The sequence below is a fragment of the Lycium barbarum genome, chromosome 4 (genome assembly GCF_019175385.1).
Source record: "Lycium barbarum isolate Lr01 chromosome 4, ASM1917538v2, whole genome shotgun sequence".
NCBI classification, from domain to species: domain Eukaryota; kingdom Viridiplantae; phylum Streptophyta; class Magnoliopsida; order Solanales; family Solanaceae; genus Lycium; species Lycium barbarum.
This window is the reverse complement of record NC_083340.1, coordinates 145,604,735-145,622,114: the sequence shown is the minus strand read 5'-3', so window position 1 is coordinate 145,622,114 and position 17,380 is coordinate 145,604,735. Positions and strand designations below refer to the sequence as shown.

At 34.8% G+C, this 17,380-nt stretch overlaps 1 protein-coding gene across 1 annotated transcript; it reads left to right on the top strand.

The window, feature by feature from the left end:
- Window positions 1–12,267: 12,267 nt before the first annotated feature.
- On the top strand, window positions 12,268–17,054 carry LOC132636848 (glutathione hydrolase 3). The gene is made up of 7 exons (XM_060353891.1): window positions 12,268–12,461; window positions 13,530–13,867; window positions 14,421–14,939; window positions 15,388–15,626; window positions 15,705–15,969; window positions 16,422–16,559; window positions 16,651–17,054. Exons 1-7 carry the CDS (start codon window positions 12,350–12,352, stop codon window positions 16,924–16,926), a joined length of 1,887 nt encoding a protein of 628 aa, XP_060209874.1. The 5' UTR covers window positions 12,268–12,349; the 3' UTR covers window positions 16,927–17,054.
- The last annotated feature ends 326 nt before the right edge of the window (window positions 17,055–17,380 follow it).

The window sequence follows — 17,380 nt, the reverse complement described above, 5'->3', positions numbered from 1 at the left end:
GGCATGGTCAAAGCAAGAAGAAAAGATACTTTGAATAATATTAAAATGCTTCAAAAACACTTACAGTCCCCCACTCATTTTAATATTAATCTAAGAGAGCTTATTAGTTGAAGGTAGACTAGTATGCATAATGAAGGTATGCTCTGCATTGAACCTTCACTTAGTAAAACAATAATCTTTACTCCAGAGCCGTAGTGGTCTCAGACTTGAACTATGACTGTTTTAGGGGAATAAAGAATTACTGCTTACACATAATAATCAAGGTGTTGACATGAGCTTTAATAGCCAGCACATTACGGCCTTGTGCTATCCCAGTTTTCATGAGTGCTTTTGAGAACGAGTCCAATTCTCATAGGAAGCGGCCTACTTCCACACTCACATAGGTGAAATCAGTCAAGAGTGCTTCTGTAGCTTAACACCCCACTCATACGAGCTACAAAGTTTCATTAAGAGTTTATAAACTCAACCTCCACAAATTGTTACAGAATAATGCACTTACACCATAGGGAGGGAATAAATAAAATAGTGCATTTTTCTCAACAAGTCATCATATGATTCGTTTTTCCCATTGAACCTGGTTATAGGATCTCTAGTCCCAGGTTGGGTTTCCTCATATACGACTCATGAATTTATGGGCTTCAATCCCATCCCCTCGATGTGCTCCAGACCTTTTCTCTTGCCAAGGCCTTGGTTAGTGGATCTGCAAGATTATCATAAGATTTGACATAATCAACATTAATTGTACCACTTGTCAAATATGATCTCACAGTACTGTGTTTTCTCCTTATAGGTCTGGATTTACCGTTATAATAACGGTTTTGAACTCTACCAATTGCAGCGGTGCTATCACAATGAATTAAAATAGGAGGAATTGGTTTTTCAAAATAAGGAATTTGAAATAATAAATCTCTTAACCAATTCGCTTCTTCACTAGCTGAAGCTAAAGCAATTAGTTCAGCCTCCATGGTAGAGTTAGCAATAATAGTTTGCTTTTTTGATTTCCAACAAATAGCACCACCTGCCAACGTAAAAATATAACCAGTGGTAGAACAGGAATCACCAGATAAAGTGTTCCATTCTGCATCAGAAAAGCCTTCAAGTACAGCAGGATATTTTTTATAAAACAAGCCATAGGTTTTTGTACCAACTAAATATTTCATAACTCTCGTTATGGCATGCCAATGTTCACTATCTGGCTTGCTTGTAAACCTGCTAAGTACTCCAACTGCATACGCAATATCAGGCCTAGTGCAATCAGTCACATATCTCAAACTTCCAATTAAGCTAGCATATTCCTTTTGATTTATCACATCATTGTCACTTTGAACAGGAAACAAGTGAACACTTGAATCAAAAGGAGTTATAACATGCTTGCAATCAAGAAAGTTATATTTTTTCAAGATTTTCTCAACATAATGTGACTGGTCAAGGAATATTCCATCACATGTTTTAGTAATTTTTATTCCAAGAATTAAATTTGCCTCACCAAGATCTTTCATGTCAAAATGGCTTCTAAGAATATTTTTAGTTTCACCAATACCATTCATGTTAGAGCCAAAGATCAATAAATCATCAACATAGAGGCAAACAATAACATGTGAATTATTCCAAGACTTGTGATAGATGCACTTATCACATTCGTTTGTTTTAAAACCATTTTCAATCATGCAGGAATCAAATTTCTCATGCCATTGCTTTGGTGCCTGTTTCAAGCCATATAGGGATTTAGTAAGTTTACACTCTTTGCTTTCTTGGCCTGCTTCAATAAAACCTTCGGGTTGTTCCATGTAAATTTCCTCATTTAGGTCCCCATTTAAAAAAGCAGTTTTTACATCCATTTGGTGAATATGCAAATCAAAAATTGCAGCAATAGCAATTAAAAGCTTTATGGATGTAATTCTAGTTACCGGAGAAAAAATATCAAAAAATTCTAGGCCTTCTAGTTGTTTAAAACCTTTAGCAACTAGTCTAGCCTTATATTTATCAACAGAGCCATCCGGTTTTAATTTTTTTCTAAGGATCCATTTACACCCAACTGTTTTACAACCCGGTGGTAAATCAACTAACTTTCAAGTTTTATTGGAAATAAGTGATTCCATTTCATCATTTACAGCCTCTTTCCAAAAAATAGCATCATGTGAAGATAAAGCTTCTTGTAAATTGAGAGGGTCATCTCCAACATTAAAAACATAAAAATCAGGACCAAAATCTTTTTCTACTCTAGCTCTTTTACTTCTTCTTAACTCAAAATCATCACTTTCTTTATTTTTCAAAACAGAAGTAGAAAAGATAGGCACTGACAAAATATTTTCATTAGTCCTATGACCCCCACTATTTTTAGAATCAAATGGAAATTTTTTTTCATGAAAAATAGCATCTCCTGATTCTATTATTATATTATCTTCAAGACTAAAAAATCTATAAGCTGTACTTTTTGAAGCATAACCAAGAAAAGCACAAGTAGTAACTTTTTTACCCAATTTACTTATTTTGGGATCCATTAGCCTTACATAAGCTAGACAACCCCAAACTCTTAGATATCCCAAATTTGGCTTGTGACCTTTCCACGACTCAAATGGTGTTAATTTAGTCTTTTTATGAGGCACACGATTCAACACATAACAAGCAGTTAAAATAGCTTCACCCCAAAAATTTAAAGGTGCACTAGACTCAATAAGCATGGCATTTGTCAACTCAACTAAAGTTCTATTTTTTCTTTCCGCTACACCATTAGATGCAGGAGAGTAAGGTGGAGTGGTTTCATGAATTATTCCCAACGATCTAACAAAAGAATTAAACTCATTAGACTCATATTCACAACCTCTATCACTTCTAATTCTTTTTATTTTTCTACCAAACTGATTTTCAATTTCATGGAGATAAATTTTAAAATTTTCAAAAGCATCACTTTTATTTTTCATCAAGAGAACATATGTGTACTTGGAAAAATCATCAATAAAAGTAATAAAATATCTATTTCCTCCACGAGTTAAAATTCCTCCAAGTTCACAAATATCAGTATGAATTAACTCTAATAATTCAGTTTTTCTTTCAACTTGAAAATGAGGCCTTTTTGTGATTTTGGCTTTACTACAAGCTTCACATTTTTCAAAATCCTTTTTAATCATTGGGATTAATCCTAAACTACTCATGATTCCCACATAACGATTATTAATATGACACAAACGAGCATGCCAAAAATTAGTGGAAGAAAACATGTAAACAGAATTAATAACTTTATTCATCTCAACATTCAACTTAAACATCCCATCACAAGCATACCCCTTTCCCACAAAAATACCTTTTTTCACTATTACATATTGATCAGACTCAATAATCTGTTTGAAGCCTGCTTTATTAAGAAGAAAACTAGACATCAAATTTTTTCTCATGGAAGGAGTAAAAAGTACATCTTTTAAAGTTAACACCCTTCCTGAGGTAAAGCTCAACTCGACATCTCCCTTTCCAAGCACTTGAGTAGTGTGAGAATCACCAAGCATGATGGTTTTGGGCTCCTCAAATAGAGTATACACTTTGAACCAATCTTTGTCATAGCAGCCATGACAGTTTGCACCAGAATCAGCCCACCATCCATCAACATTTTCAACCATATTTATGTCTGTTATCATCGCTACAAGTGGCTCTTCGGTAACGTTTGCCTGAGGTATAGGACCACGTTTCCGAAACTTGCAAAATCGAGCAATATGCCCACTCTTGCCACAGACAAAGGATGGTCCTCCATTTTGTGTTTGTTGATTTTGTGCTTGGTTGATACCACCATTATTTTTCTTGGGAGGTCTACCATTATTTTTCTTGAATATTTTCTTCTTAGGCTTCATAGAGGTATTTTTGTTAGCATTAGGAGCAACATTATTTGAAGTAATTAAATTTACCTTATTTGTGATGGGTTGTAAGTTGCTCTCTTCCGTTTGCAAAAGTGCATCTTGGCCCCTTGCTTCTTCCTTCATGCGGATTCGCATAATCAACGTCTCAAGAGAGGTTTCCTTTTGTTTGTGGCGCATAGTTTTTTGAAATTCCTTCCATGAAGGTGGAAGTTTATCTATTATGCCACAAACAATAAGGTTATCTCCAATTTTTATCTCCTCGGACCTGAGCTCTCCAACGGTCATTATAAAATCTTGGGCTTGGTCTACCACTGATATGTTGTCCACCATTTGGAAACGAAAAAATCTACTAGCAGCATATTTTTTCGCTCCAGCCTCCTTGGTATCATATTTACTCTGCAACGCTTTCCAAATTTTCTTTGCAGTAGAGTAAGTTCTATCATAATAATCATAAAAATTATCCGATAGACAATTAAGTAAATAATACCGACACTTGTATGAATCTTCATCATACTTTTCAGTTTTTTCTTGAAGAGAAATAAGTTCTTCATCATTCATGGAACCATTGTCTATTTTATTTGGATTCTTGTCAGTTAACACATAAGATACATTGAGAAGGCTTAAGTAGAAAAGTATTTTACCCTTCCATCTCTTAAAATGAGTACCGTTGAACCGAAATGGCTTGTTTAGATCTCCTACTTTGACATCCGCCGATTTTTCAATTGTAGCCATTTGAATCTCCTTAAAATTGATGGTGATATTGCAATGAAATTACAATTATAATTGAAAAATAAAAATGAAGAAATAAAATTTCTTCGGCTGAGGGGCGGATATCTCGCTCTTTTTAAGGAGATTCAAGCCCACTGCAGCAAATTTACCGGTCCAGCAGTAATCTTTCTGACTTGTCCCCTCCAGGATACAACAGCCCGATCACGTTGTATAACTCAACAAACTCTGGACAAGATGTTGAGTCCAAAGCTCCATAAAAAAAAGAACACCTTCCTTCAACTAATAAACTCTTTTATTTTTTACTTTCCTCACTTTTTATGAATTCTCCAAAAGGATATATATTTTCCTCTCTACTCTCACAAGTTAAGGATTGGTAACTTATTTTTTTATATATATATATATGAATTGGTAAGTAATATCATCCTTATATAATGGATGAAAAAGGTATAGTGGTCACATTTTTTTTTTTTACCACAAAACGTGAGAAACTTAGACAACATTTGTTTCTTTGTGGCTGCCCAAATGTGAAAAACATTGTCACATTTTATACCACAAAAATGTGAGTAACTAGACTACATTTTGTTCCTTTGTGGCTCCCAATGTGAAAGGCATGGTCAAAGGAAGAAGAAAAGATACTTTGAATAATATTAAAACACTTACATAAAGCTTGTGATTGAGAGAGCTTTTGCATTTTTAGTTGAGATAATTAATTTTAAATATATATTTAAATCGATCCACCATATTTATACTTCGTACGTACACGTACATATATAGAGTTAGATTCGAACTAATTGATTTTTGTAGACTACGAATTCATAGTTGGATTTGTCACTATTTACAAGAGAGATGGGAAAACAGAAAATGTTATAAGCTCCACTCTTGGATCCTCGTCATGGTTTCAACATAAGGAAATGGATTTTTATAATTTGCTTTCTATTTTTTTTTTTTCCAAATGGTGTCCGGAAGTGGCGGAATTAGGATTTTTACTAAGAGGTGTCAAAATATAAAAAAGTAAATATACGACGAAATTAAGGGAGTTCAATACATAGTATCTATATAAAAAAAAGTTCTTTTTACGTATTTACAAATTGTAATTTTTCGGCGAAGGGGGGTCGGTTGACACCCCTTGGATGCATGTGGCTCCGCCACTGGTGTCCGATACCCGCATTGTAAGCGACTATATCTGGATTAGCGCCGTGTGGACATTTTTCCATATCTAGAGCTCGAATCTGAGACATTTGATTAAGGAAGGAGCAGCCCCATCCGCTTCACCACATCCTTTGGTGGTTATAATTTGCTTTCTATTTGCACTCATAGCCATAACATGTGATCAGTTTTTCTCTCTTTCTATTTATTTTCTTCTTTTTTTGCTTTTCTTTGTTTTTTTTTTCATGTATATGCAAGAAAGATTAATTTTGCGGAATCCTTCATTTCTTTAAATGAAACATCGATCTTTCTATTATAATTATAAAATGTTCAGTTGAATTCTGGAGTAACTTTATTGATTGGCTATAAATATAAAGAGATGAAAGTGCCCATGATCAAGTTTTTTTTTTTAATCTGAAATAAAGGATAATGAATTTCAATCTTTTTTATTTTTCTTTTTTCTTTTAGATTAACTAAATCCCAATGATGTCCAAGAAATTTGGTTAGCTGTTTTACATGGAAAACTTGTCCGTTTGTCTTCCTGGATCACTCACTCTTTCAAAAAGAATTCCAAAATTTAATTTGTCCTATCTTGGTTAAATTTTGATCAGTTCCTCTTCTTCTGGTTGTGAATGACTACAACTAAGTAGGTAATGGAAAAAAAAAAAAACGCATGTCGAATAAGATACAAAGTTGTAATTTCTGATCATGAGTGCAAGTCCTTTATAAAGTTTTTCTAAGACAGCCTGTTTCGATTGGATTATCTAAAATAAATTAGATTATGCCAGCTAACAATGTTAGAGGATCATTTTAGGCCAGACCAATCAGTTTTATCGTATTATTAGTTATAGAAAATTATGAATTAGATTCATAACATAATAACTAACTTAAATACAATTTTATTTAATACATGCTTTGTCAGCTTTGCGTAGTGGAGCTATGGAAGTCACCACTCCAAATAAAAACAATTTTTGCTGTCTGCTTAATTACAACAACTTGAAATATTAATTCCGCTTTATAAATTTATATGAACCTAATTCTTATTACGAGTTCACTCATTTTTTTCTTTTTTTCTTTAGAATAAATCTTGGAGATGTGAAAGAAATTGGGTAAGCTTTTACAAGGAAGACTTCTCAGTTTGTCTTCCTTAATCAGTATTCTTACAAATAGAATTATATAGTTTCTTTTATCGTATATTTATAAATATTGAACCCTTTTCTTGTGGTTGTGGGCTACTTTTATTTAGGGTGATATATATACACTGTCTCAAAATAAATAGTTAATGGAAAAAGGAACTTGTCAAATAAAAATATGAAGTGTTTAATACAACATTAAGTTATTCAATAAAGCTTGTTCCGATAAAGGGACAATATAAAATAATTTAGAGTATGTCAATGAGTACTTGGAGAATTAAATATAGTGCACGCCAATTATTTGTTGGGCTAAAAAATTTTAAAAATACTTTTATGTTGATATGATATTGTACGCTTTGAGTTAAATTAAATTCACATGATTATTCCTGGTGTATGTTCACCATAAAAAATATTTCTACACAATAACAACAGCAATATACCTAGTGTAGCTCCATGACTGCGGTTTGGAGAGAGTAGGATGTACGCATACCTTATGCTTAGCATTGTGGGGGTAGAGGGATGTTTATAATAGACCCTCAACTCAAAAGAAAAGCATGATATCAAGAAAAATATGACAACAAAGTAGCAATATAAAAAGCAAATGAAGCAACAGATAGTAATACACCTTGAAGAAAAGAATCTTCACGGTTACTAACTAAAACTACTAATCAGGAGAATACTCGGCTACCTACTAAATATTTCTACACCTTATAAATGTAAATTATTAGTTTTCCGGCTACCGATATGAGACTTTATTCGCACACAAAACAATCTCTCCTCGAACTAACTTTCACATGACTCATGACTATATGTGCTCAGGGGAGGTTAATTGTGTGCCACCACATCATCGGCTCATTCATGCTGATCAAATTAGTGCTCGTGCGGAAGTAATTCCTTATCATAGAAGGTGTGAAACAGGTGAGGTCTTTAAATAGAAGAAGCAAAGAAAGTTCGTCTGAGTATTTATGGTTGTCAAAGCCCACTGACTTATTTCTTATATATCCTTATCCGAAACTACCAGTGAATGTAGTAAACCGATACGTAGACGAGCAAAAGCACTATGACAGCCGCTTAATCACTATGTAATAATGTACTCGCCTTATCGAACCTTTGGCAGATCTAAAATAATCTTATCATGGTGTGATATTGTAGAATTTCAAGAAGAAGACAAAGTATTCTTTGTATTTCTTAATAATTTACATCCCATGACAATGGGTATTTATACAATAAGTCCTATAACTAAATAAAGAAATAGAATATTACCCAATCATTACACAATCAATCTATATCAATTACTCCTATAATTATGCTAGGAAATCCATATCAATCAGCACTCCCCCTCAAGTTCGGGCAAAGATGTCGCACATGCCCAACTTGCAAACTAGTGTATGGAAAGTCCGTTTGGTGAGGCCTTTGGTAAACACATCAGCTAGCTGCTTTCCTGATGACATATGGAACAAACTCAAGACACCATCCGTAACTTTTTCTTTGATGCAGTGTCGATCAATTTCAACATGCTTTGTTCGGTCATGCTGAACTGGATTATGAGCTATACTGATTGCAACTTTGTTGTCACAATACAAGGAAATCTTTCCTTTTTCAGACAATCTCAATTCCTCTAATAGCTTTCGTAACTATAAAAGCTCACAAACACCCTGAGCCATAGCTCTATATTCTGCTTCCGCACTTGATCTAGCAACAACACTTTGCTTCTTTCTTCTCCAAGTGACTAGGTTTCCTCCTACGAGTGTACAGTAACCGGATGTAGATCTTCGGTCATCTAGAGATCCTGCCCAATCCGCATCTGTAAAGGCTTCTATTTTGAGGTGACCATGTCTGGAGAAAAGTAGACCTTTCCCTGGCGCAGACTTCAAATACTGCAAAATGCGAAAGACAGTTTCCATATGAGAATCTCGAGGATCATTCATGAACTGACTCACTAAGCTGACTGAATAAGCTATATCTATTTTAGTGTGAGAGAGATAAATGAGTCTTCCAACCAGCCTCTGATAGCTCTCCTTATCAACTGATTTTCCAACTCCACTTTGTAGTTTGTGATTGCTTTCCATGGGTGATTCTGCTGGCTTGCAACCTGTCATACCAGTTTCTTTCAAGAGTTCCAGAATATACTTTCTTTAGGAAATAAAGATTCCTCTATTTGATCTATCAACCTTAATACCCAAGAAGTATTGCAATTTTCCAAGATCCTTGATCTCAAATTCTTGAGCCAACAACTTCTTCAATCGGGTCATTTCATCCTTGTCATCTCCTGTCATTACTATGTCATCAACATAAACTATGAGAAGAGTGAGTTTACCCTTTTGATGTCTTATGAAAAGAGTGTGATCAGCATTGCTTTGTTGGTAACCGAAAGAGATCATTACTTTGCAGAATCTATCAAACCAAGCTCTGGGAGAGTGCTTCAGTCCATACAAGGCTTTCTTAAGTCTGCATACCTTTCCTTGACTCTGTTTATTACCAAAACCAGGAGGAATCTCCATAAACACTTCTTCTTCTAAGTCTCCATAAAGAAATGCATTCTTCACATCAAACTGTTGTAAGTCCCAATCAAGATTAGCTGCACAAGACAAAAGAATTCTAATGGTGTTCATTTTTGCAACAGGGGCAAATGTCTCTTGAAAATCTACTCCATAGGTCTGAGTAAATCCCTTAGTCACCAATATCGCTTTGAATCTTTCAATCGAACCATCAACTTTATGTTTCACAGTGAAGACCCATTTACAACCAATTAGTTTTTTGTCTGGAAGTGGTGTGACAAGTTCCCAAGTCCCATTCTTGACAAGGCCTTCATTTCTTCAAGCATAGCTTGCTTCCATTTGGAATCTGCAAAAGCTTCTCTCCAATTCTAGGGAATAGACATAGAATAAATAGACAAGGCAAAAACTCTATAGCAGGGAGACAAAAAATTATAAGAGAAAAAGTTAGATAAGGGGTGTTTGGTGCTAGATCTGACTCCTTTCCTGTGAGCAATAGGCAAATCTAACTCATTAGGAACTATAGATGACTCACCAGATGAAGAAGGTTCGGCTTCGGCAGATTGCATGATAGCTTCTTATGCTCTATTCCTCCTTGAGTAAGTTATCAAATCAGGCCTATCCAAACGGCCAACAGTCTCCCCCTGAATTCTTTCTCCAATTTCATTTTCTCTTGTTTCAACAATGGAATTAGGGAAAATCATCTCTTCTTCCTTGTAATTCTCCCCGTGAAGAGGTGATGGTGTAATACTGAAATAGGATTCAGATCCTCGAAAGGTAACATCCATGCTGATGAAGGTTCTCCGGGAAGGAGGGTGATAACATTTGTACCCTTTCTGTGTTGGATGATACCCAATAAAGACACACTTAAGAGCTCTAGGATCAAGTTTTCCAGAGTTTCTAGTGTGAACGAAGCAAACACATCCAAATATCTTAGGAGGAACAGTATAGTCATTTCTACCCTTTAAAGCTTCCAAAGGACTCTGAAAGTTGAGAGTTTTAAGTGGCATTATATTGATGAGGTAGGCAGCTACTAAAATGGCATCCCCCCAGTAAGGTTTCGGCAGATTCATGGTAAACAAAAAGGGATCTTGCTACTTCTAACAAATGCCTATTTTTTCTTTCAGCAACCCCATTTTGTGCACTAGTATAAGGACAACTAGTTTGGTGGATTATCCCAAAAGACTCCAGGTAAGCTCCAAAAGTTTTATTCATATATTCTGTACCATTATCAGTTCGAAAGATCTTTATCTTAGCCTCAAATTGAGTATAGATCATCTTATAAAATGACTGAAAACATGTGAAAACTTCACTTTTGGCTTTCAACAGATATACCCATGTTATTCTAGTGTAACAATCAATAAAAGTAACAAACCATCGACTACCAGACAAAGAAGGTGTTTCAGTAGGGCCCCATACATCAGAATGAATGGTTGAAAAAGGAATTGTGCTTTTATTGTCACTCAGAGGATGAGAGTTTTTAGTGTGCTTGGCATATTCACAAGCATCACAAGACAAAGATTCAAACTCAGTTCTGGAAAATAAACTAGAATATAACCTTTTTAAAGCAAAAAAGGAAGGGTGTCCCAACCGTCTATGGCACTGCATTATTTCTTGGTTGACATCCTTATTTGTTCTTAAATAAGCCTAACCAGAATCTCGAGCTCCATTGATCAAATATAAGCCATCGTACAATCTACCACTGCTCCAAGAAACATGTGATTTCCGTTAATAGGTAGGTGGACAACTTTGATTCGCCATAATGACATAAAGACAAAATTAGGGTGGGGTGGGAGGTGAATGAAAGAAGATAAATTGAGAAGAACAGAATTCCATGTTAAATTCCGAGCTATTTGGATTTTTGGAAAAGAACTAGATTGACCTAACGGGAAATTTGGCGTCCCTATAAATTTTTATATTGTCGAATTAAATTGAGCTATATTAGTTCTCCCTAACACTTGAATTGGTAGTTTAAAACTAAATTTGATAAAATATTATACTCCTCTAGTATCAAATTATTTATCGTAGTTACTAAACATAGTTTTCTCAAATTATTTATCGTTAATTATTTTTTCTCCATTTTACCCTTAGTAGAATTTTGTCACTAATAAAGATGACACATAAATAACGTGGACATTTAATGAAAAGAAATTATAACTTAAACTTAAATAAGTTTAAAGTTAGTCAAATACCCTCTTCATTAATATTTTTAAGGAGTGTGTAAACAAAAAAATAATAGATAATTTGAGATAGATGGAATAGATTGACCTAACCTATCAGGAAATTTGGCGTCCCTATAAATTTTTATATTGTCAAATTAAATTGAGCTATATTAATTCTCACCAACATTTGAAATGGTAATTTAAAACTAAATTTGATAAAATATTATAACCATTTTATTAATTGCTCAAATAAAAGAAAAAAAAAGAGATTAGAATATACTTTAAAAAAATTAAAATTAGAATATACTAAAAATACTAAAATAAAGATTCCTTATGTCGTCTTCACTCTTCACCAATGGGGTACCTGTAACGTCAAGTCACATCAACTAATAAAACACCCACTTTTTATAGCAAAATGACTTAATACATAATTTAACAAATAAAGAAAGATTTTTTAAATTTTTTGATTCAAAATAAATTTTATATATTTGTAAATTATTTAATAAATTTAAAAAATAAAGAAAGATTTTTTAAATTTTATGATTTAAAATAAACTTTATATGTTTGTAAATTATTTAATAAAGTTAAATTATTATTAAATATAAAATAATTTTTTTTAGATTAATTAAAAAAAAAGGTATCATGTAAATCGAGACCAACTGATTATGACTAAATAGAAAGGTACGAATCTTTTTAGATTTTGGGATGGACTAAAAAATAAAAAGAGTGTTAGTATAAATTGAGACGAAAAGGTATGACTTTGCTCTCAGTGCAAATAAAAAGGTGAAAAACTCACATGCTATCTTTGTTACTGTTAAGTCATCATAGTAGAGAAAAAAATGGAGAAGCAGATATTGGAAGCTCCATTCTTGGACCCTTCTCCTTCTGTTTTCAATAGAAAAAAATGGAGTTTTTCTCTTTGCTTTTTATTTGCATTCACTGCCATAACATGTGAGTTTCCCACCCTTTCTTTCTTTGTTCTTATTTGTTAGAATATTCAGTTGAGTTCTCCAGTAATTTAAAGATTGTATATCCGTTTGACTTTCGAAATTTAGACTGTATCACGTAAATTGAGACAGAGGGAGTATAAAGATTAAAGTACCCATGAGATTGAATTCCACTCTTCAGTTTTTTTTTTGTTTGTTTTTGTTCTGTTTTCTACCTTTAGAACTAAAAAGAAGTGAAATGTCATGTTGTAAAGCTTGATTCTGAAATGAAAGTTCAAGAAGTTGCTTGAGCTTACACAAATTTATTCACTTCTTTGTCATTTTATTTTTAGTATATACTTTAAGAAGTTTAGATCAATACTTAATTTGGTGCCATTTTAGTAGGCGTTTGGCCATGAAAACCAAATTGTTTTTACTTTATTTGTTATTTTGGAGTTGGAGTTGAAGATGGAGTTGTGTTTGGTTATAGTTTTTACAAAGAATATTTGGTTGTTTGAATGCATTGAAAGTGAAAAAAGTGGGGCAAAAAAGTAAAAAATAAGTTTTGATTGTTTTTCAAAGAATTTTTATGGCCAAACACCATAAAATGAAAAAATATTCCGAAAAAAAGTGAATAATTCTCATGGACAAACAGGCCCTTAGAGTTGAAAGCTAAACTACTTTAGACAACAGTAAAAGTAAGTCATCTCGAAGATTTTACGCGAAGAAATATGTGACCGAAAGAAAAAAAAATGATAAGAGCAAAAATTTATCCCTGTACTTTGAGAAGAGGGCCAAATTTACCCCTATACTTTGTTACCCGTACCCTTTCGCTCCGCTAGGATAGGGGTATTTTTGAACCAAAGGATAACAAAGAGGGCAAATTTGTTCGAAAAATATAACGGAAGTTAAATAAGGGTAAATTCATTTTCCATATGTTCATTAAATTCTGTTTTTTTACCAAAATTAACATGGATTATTTAATTAGTGTCTGAAATAAAAATTCAAGAAGTTGCTTGAGCCTATACAAATTTATTTACTTCTTTGTCATTTGATTTTGGAGTGTCTTATTCTTTTTTGCATCTTTATGTAGTTATAGGTCTTACACACCATGGAGGCATTGGTGTATGGCTAATTGGAGATGTAAATAGTAGATATAATGGAAGACTACAACATAATGCTGATATTGTTGAATCAGAACAAGCAGTTGTTGCTGCTGATGATGGTCGATGCTCAGAAATCGGTATATCCATGCTTAAAATTGGTGGACATGCAGTTGATGCTGCAGTTGCCACAGCCCTTTGTCTTGGAGTAGTTAGTCCAGTGGCTAGTGGAATTGGAGGTGGAGCTTTTATGGTTGTTAGATCTTCATCTACATCAGAAGTTCAAGCAATTGATATGAGGGAAACTGCTCCTTTAGCTGCTTCACAGGTTCATAATTCATTCTTTTCGCATTACTATTTAACAGGAACTGACATGGACAGTGAGGATTCATATAGCCAACTTGACTTGCTTGTGATTGAGGCGTAATAGCAGACAACTGTAGTTTAAATGAAGTGACATGGACAGTGAGGATTCATAAAGCCGACCCTTACTATCTTGTGATTGAGTAGTAGTAGTAGTTTGTTGTTGTTTGTGATTGAGGCATAGTAGTTGTTGTTGTCTGCAGGATATGACTGTAGTTTTGTTCTTACTGGGAATTTGGATTAGTATTTACTAGGAGTTGTTTAGACTTTCAAAGATTTACACGTCAGTAGAAAATATCATGATAATAGTGAATAATATTGGCCTGAGATGAGTTTATATGAAGTTACATGGTCAGTGAGGATTCATATAGCCGACTCCAACTTGTTTTGGACTGAGGCGTAGTAATAGTTGTTGTTGTATTTAGTATCTAAACATAGAAAACACAAAAAATGCAAGTTCTGAATTTAATCTGTTTGTCCTCTCTGATTACATTGACAATGAAAGTATCCTCAAACAGAACATGTATGATAATAATGGGAACTCCAAGTTAGAGGGAGCATTGTCTATGGGAGTTCCTGGTGAGCTAGCCGGTCTTCACGCAGCTTGGGCGAAAAATGGGAGGTTACCATGGAAGACCCTATTTCAACCAGCCATTAAACTCGCAAGAGACGGTTTCGTGGTTAGACCTTATCTCGCAAACAAAATGGTTGAAAAAGCAAAATTGATACTTAAAGATCCCGGCTTGCGGAAAGTATTTGCACCTGAGGGAAAGCTGTTACGGGCAGGTGAAATTTGCCATAACGTAGAACTTAGCCACAGCTTAGAGCTAATTGCTGAACAAGGTCCGGAAGCTTTTTATAATGGAGAGGTTGGTGAAAAGCTTGTCGAAGATGTGAAGAGAGCAGGTGGAATTTTGACAATGGACGATTTGAGGAATTACAGAGTGGAAATTCCAGAGGCAGTTTCTTTTAATGCTATGGGCTACACCATCGTCGGAATGCCACCTCCATCCAGTGGAACACTCGGGATTTCTCTCGTATGTATATAAATCAACTTAGCTTGGTCAAGCTTCTAAAATCAACTTATTTTGGAGAGTGCTTTTCAAAAAAGTACTTTTTGTGAGAAGCAGTTTGTGTTTGACAAATCAATTTAAAAAGCACCTTTGAGTAGCAATTAGTGTTTGGCCAGGATTTTAAGAAGTGCTTCTAAGTGTATTTTCTCAAGAGTGTTTTTCAAAAATATACTTTTGAGGAGAAGCTACTTTTTCAGTGTTTGGTCACTTTTTTCAAAAACTTTTTTTTTCTCCTAAAAGCGTGGCCAAACACTTCAACTTTATTGTTTTTTTTTTTTGAAAAAAAAGCACTTTTGGCTTTGAAGAAGCTTGGCTAAACAGGCTAATAGTTGGCCTTAATCCAGCCTCAAACATTTCTAAACTTAATACAACACCGATCGTCTGACTAAACTTTTTTGACTTGGGAAAACAGATTCTTAAAATCCTCGAAAGCTATTCGAGCTTAAATGCTGCTGCAGAAGGCTCTTTAGGATTGCATCGACTGATTGAGGCGATGAAACATATGCTTGGAGTTCGAATGAACCTGGGCGATCCTGACTTTGTAAACATCAGTAGTACTGTATCTGACATGCTTTCCCCGTCTTTCGCCAAAGAAATTCAACGAAAGATTTTTGACAATACCACCTTTCCTCCTGAATACTATATGCCCAGGTCAGATTAATTCTGTATTGGACAAGCCTTTTGGTTGCCTACCAAATGGCTCTAACGATTTTGGTCCGTGATTCTTAGGTGGAGTCAGCTACTAGATCATGGAACGAGTCACTTTTGCATTGTGGATGCAGATCGAAATGCTGTATCGATGACTACAACAGTAAATTATCCATTCGGAGGCGGCGTGCTCTCTCCATCAACCGGTATTGTACTCAACAATGAAATGGGAGATTTCTCAACACCTAATGAAATATCCCCTGATGAACTCCCTCCGTCTCCTGCTAATTTTATTCAACCAAAAAAGCGACCATTGTCATCGATGACTCCGATTATCGTTCTCAAGGTATACATAATATGATCTGTGAATGTAGTACCATGTTGAATCTTATTCTTCAATTTTATTATTACCGTCGTTTCTTTTACTTTGGCTATCTTCATTAATTTTGCTGTCAATACTTTTCTTTTCTTCGATATTTTCACCATAGCTTTCTACTCTTATATTTCTCAAACTTGTTTTGAAAAATGCTTTTCTTGAGCTGAGGGTCTATCAGAAACAACCTTTCTACCCCGCAAAGGTAGGGTAAAGTCTGCGTACATTCCACCCTCCCAGACCCCACTTGTGTGATCGCACTGGGTATGTTGTTGTTGTTGTTGTATGGTCCTATATTGGTTGTTTCCTGAAGAACTAACCTACGTAGGAAAACTAAAAATAACAGGAGAATGTATAATATATGTATAATCCATGTAAATATGTGTATAATCCATCAATGCATCTTCTTCCTGGAAATCTTATAGGATAATCAGTTGGCTGGTGTAATTGGTGGTAGTGGAGGCCTAAAAATAATCCTCGCAGTCGTTCAAGTTTTCATCAACCATTTCGTCCTGGGGATGGATCCTTTAGCGGCAGTGCAGAGTCCGAGAGTCTACCACGAGGTCGGTCCCTTTGCATGATAAGCAATGTACACTAGTCATAACGGTCATTTCAGAAACCCCGAGTACTGATTCGTATTCCTTTCATTTGCAGCTAATTCCGAATGTAGTTCTGTATGAGAACTGGACTTGCATCGATGGCGATCACATTCAACTCTCGGATGAGAAAAAACATTTCTTGGCTGAGAGGGGTCACCAACTCAAGGCGAAAAACGGAGGAGCCATGTGCCAGCTAATTGTTCAAAACCTTCCGAATCCGCCCTTACAGTTAGGCAGAAGGAGTGGAAAAGAATATAAAGACGGGGTTTTTCGAGGGATGCTTGTGGCTGTGAGTGATCCTAGGAAAGACGGAAGACCTGCAGCCCTATGATGGACTCATCCTGCTTGATTTATGGGTATGAATAAGTCTATTATTTGTACATATTGTTCGAAAACTGGCTAAAAGCCACAGTTTCTGGTGAAATATAGAAAGAAAGGGAAATTCGCGATTCGGGCAAATATTGTCTTCTGTGTGCAATATGATAACAAACTACCCTCTCTAGTAATTTGTGTTGATATGAAGTTAAGTCATTAGCTAAAATGCCTAGTTTATAAGGAAACATACTGTTTCTCTCCTTCGCTAGGAAGGAAATATTGGGGTAGTTTCTTCCAATCTTTCTACAAGGTGGATGGGTTGGAAGAAAAGCTCTCAAGTACATCTTCTTCTTTTATTTTCTCTATGGAGTTCCTATAAGAAGTTTCAGCTTGGTAAATTCTTTTCATCAGCCTAAACCTTGATAAACAGAGTTACCTGATACTTGTGCTGGTGGAAGACTCGGTGAAAC